This window comes from Penaeus monodon, chromosome 29 (genome assembly GCF_015228065.2).
Source record: "Penaeus monodon isolate SGIC_2016 chromosome 29, NSTDA_Pmon_1, whole genome shotgun sequence".
Taxonomy (NCBI): Eukaryota; Metazoa; Arthropoda; class Malacostraca; order Decapoda; family Penaeidae; genus Penaeus; species Penaeus monodon.
Genome location: NC_051414.1, coordinates 37,866,198 through 37,869,450, shown reverse-complemented (window position 1 = coordinate 37,869,450; position 3,253 = coordinate 37,866,198). Strand labels below are relative to the sequence as shown.

General features: G+C 39.3%; 1 protein-coding gene across 1 annotated transcript in view; it reads left to right on the top strand.

Moving 5' to 3' along the window:
* LOC119592239 (helicase domino-like) overlaps positions 1-3,253 on the top strand; it is a gene marked incomplete at its 3' end in the record, with an annotated part of 26,783 nt that overhangs the window by 18,199 nt on the left and 5,331 nt on the right. Inside the window, 7 exon segments of the mRNA XM_037941071.1 lie at positions 26-530; positions 637-806; positions 980-1,123; positions 1,287-1,454; positions 1,639-1,734; positions 2,092-2,310; positions 2,458-2,670. Coding sequence (XP_037796999.1) covers positions 26-530; positions 637-806; positions 980-1,123; positions 1,287-1,454; positions 1,639-1,734; positions 2,092-2,310; positions 2,458-2,670 — 1,515 coding nt within the window.

Sequence of the window (3,253 nt, the reverse complement as noted above, 5' to 3'; positions counted from 1 at the left end):
TGTCCATATTTTTTTTTATTTTCAGAATGATCTGGATGAAAGAAAGCGAAAGAACAGAAAGGATAAACTGTCGCTCATTTCCAAACTAAACACCCGCCGCTGCCATGCATGCCCCATTTATGGGTCAGATCTGATTGAGGCAGTCAATGTCATTGGGAATATTCAGGGATTGGCATTGAGCACAGAATGGTGTGGCCAAGGGATGGTCCATTGTCAGCATGCAACTATGGTCAATCCAAGATATTATTGGTCCCAGACTCAGTCACTTCACATGATGGTGAATACTCCTGTGACCTATCTTCAGAAGCTGAAGGATATGACAGACAGATATGTGTTCTGTATTCCGTCAGTGGTCGCGCCGTACCCTCAGATGAGAATGAGTCATCCACAGCCTTCCAAACTGTGGATGGATGAGCGAATGAAGGTGATCATGAAGAATGGGTTAGGGCCGAGAATGTCACCGTTGCATCATATCATGAATGCTTCCGTTACACAATTCCCTGATCCCAGACTTATTCAGTATGACTGCGGTAAGTACTTTTAGATTAATTGATACTTGCACATCATCCCTGTGATATAAAATGAAAAATATTTTTTATTTCTAGATTTTAATGTATATTCATCTGTACCTCACAGGTAAGCTGCAGACTCTAGATCGCCTTCTACGTCAGCTAAAGTCTGGGAGTCATAGAGTCTTGATATTTACACAAATGACAAAAATGCTGGACGTTTTTGAAGCCTTCCTCAATTACCATGGACACCTGTATTTGAGATTAGATGGCACAACAAGAGTTGACCAGAGACAGGCAAGTTAATATTTGCAGAGTAGACGGACTTACATATAAAGTGCAGATACTTAATCCAAAATATAGATGATAGTTATTTCTTGAAATTTTTTTTTGTAGAACATGTAATTTCCACATTAGACAGTTTTGTTTTTGTGTGAGGTATGGTCATGGAATCTTGTTTCCTTTTATAGGTTTTGATGGAGAGGTTCAATCAAGACAAACGCATCTTTGCTTTCATTTTGTCAACTCGGTCTGGAGGTATTGGTGTGAATCTCACTGGTGCAGACACGGTCATATTTTATGACTCAGATTGGAATCCAACCATGGATGCTCAGGTGAGTAAAAGTATTGCTTTGCATATCCAAATCTAGAAACAGTCTTAGGAGTATGAAGTATGACTAAAGAGAATTTTTACATTGTAAAAAGATTAGCAAAACTAGAAACGTTATCATTGTTCCAGTAAAGTGGCAACAACTTATGTTTTGACATTTTCCACAGGCTCAAGACAGATGTCATCGTATTGGACAAACCAGAGATGTGCACATCTATAGACTCATATCGGAAAAGACCATCGAAGAGAACATCTTGAAGAAAGCCAATCAAAAGCGCCTTCTTGGTGATCTCGCAATTGAAGGTGGCAACTTCACTACAGCACATTTCAAGAGGGTGAGTTACAGTAGCAAACCAGTTTCACTATATTATGTCTACATAAGCCTATAGTAGTGTTTGGAGAAAGATTTGGTTGCTACATTCATTTTTTTTTCTTATGCCTGTAAATTAAATTTATTTATCTGCTTTAAATTGATTTAAGGGAGAAGAAAGACATTTATATATATCATTTCTATTGCAGTCTACCATCCAGGATCTCTTCGATGTTAATGTTGCTGAACATGATGCATCAAAGAGAATGTCAGAAGTCCTAGAAAAGAATGGAGCTCCAGAAGAGGTTTGTTCCTATTATTATTTACATATTTTATAGATTATGTTATAAGCTCAGAAAAAAATCTTTTTTTTTTATACATATTGTGAATCCTTAGCTGTTTTGGTTTCAGACTTCTTTTAAAGATCCAATGAAAATGGTTTATTTATCAATTTGCATCATTTTAAATGGGCATTTAATACTATAGAAAGTAATTCTAATGATTTTTTTTCTCTCACTCTTTAAAAGGCACTGTGGTGGCATTATTGTTTGCATAATAGATTTAAAATTAGCAGTCTAATAATATTATTTGCTAGAAAAACATTCCCAAATGAAGTATAATCTGAAGATGACACTTCCTCATGGGGTCCTTTTAATCAACAGGGCAAAGAGTACTCTGAAGGAGAAAGAGTCAAGATGGGAGCATTTGAAAGTGCCTTAGCTGCTGCCGAGGATGAGACTGATGTTCAGGCAGCAAAGACAGCAAAGGCAGAGGCTGCTGCAGAGTTGGCTGAGTTCGATGAAAACATTCCAATTGAAGATGGAGAAGGAGGAGAAGAACTGAGCAAGGCTGAGCAGGAGGTAGCACTGCTAATGAAGCAGGTGAGCATTAATATTAGATTTTTTGCTGTGTGTTCTTGTGAAGTCACCATTGTTAAAAAGTGTAAATGTGTTTTCACTATAATATTTTTTCTTTAGTAAAAATCAAATTATATAGGTAATCATATATTACTTGATCAAAAATTTCAGCTGACACCAGTAGAAAAGTATGCCATGAAGTTCATAGAGTCTGCTGATGATGGTTGGGCTGCTGAAGCAGAGCGGATGGCAGCAGAAATTGAGCAGCAGAAGAAGGAATGGGAATTAGGGCGCCTGCAAGCTTTAAAGGAGGAGGAGGAGCGTTTGGCCCACAACTCGGATGATGAGCTTCTGGCTTACTCCTCTGCCGATGCACACAATCAGGTCAATATGAAGAAAAAGAAAGGTAGAAATAAGGGCCGTCCAAAAGCCAAGGGCCTGAAAAAGGCTGAGGTTGAGTCCTCCAAAGTTGAAGTGTTTGAAGAGAGGGAGAAATGTAGTAGGTCTTCATATGTTAGCACAAGTGACTCTGACAAAGAATCAGAATGTGAGAGCAATTTTGAACAACCATCAGACAGTGATAGTGGGGAGGAAATGTCAAGTAGTGAAGAGGTCTATAATCCAGTCAGACACAAACTGAGAAACAGCAGTGGAGCAAGTGCAACTAGCAGGACAAGTAGTGAAACATCAATGCCAAAATCACCCCCACCAAAGGTCTTGTTCAGCACCGTGTCTGAGGATAGTCCAAGGACTCGGTCAAGAGGTCATGTCAAGATCAACCTCTGGACGCTTGACGTAAATCCTGTATTGCCAGGCGAGAGACCAATGCCTTTCAGTAGAAAGCAATTGGCCAACCTCAGGGATCAGGGCATGCCTATGCCACCTTCAGATGAAAAGGGATCTCCAACACCCAGTGATGACAGAGGGAGTAATCTTAGTGGTCAGGCTGTGAATGGGGAGCTTGATA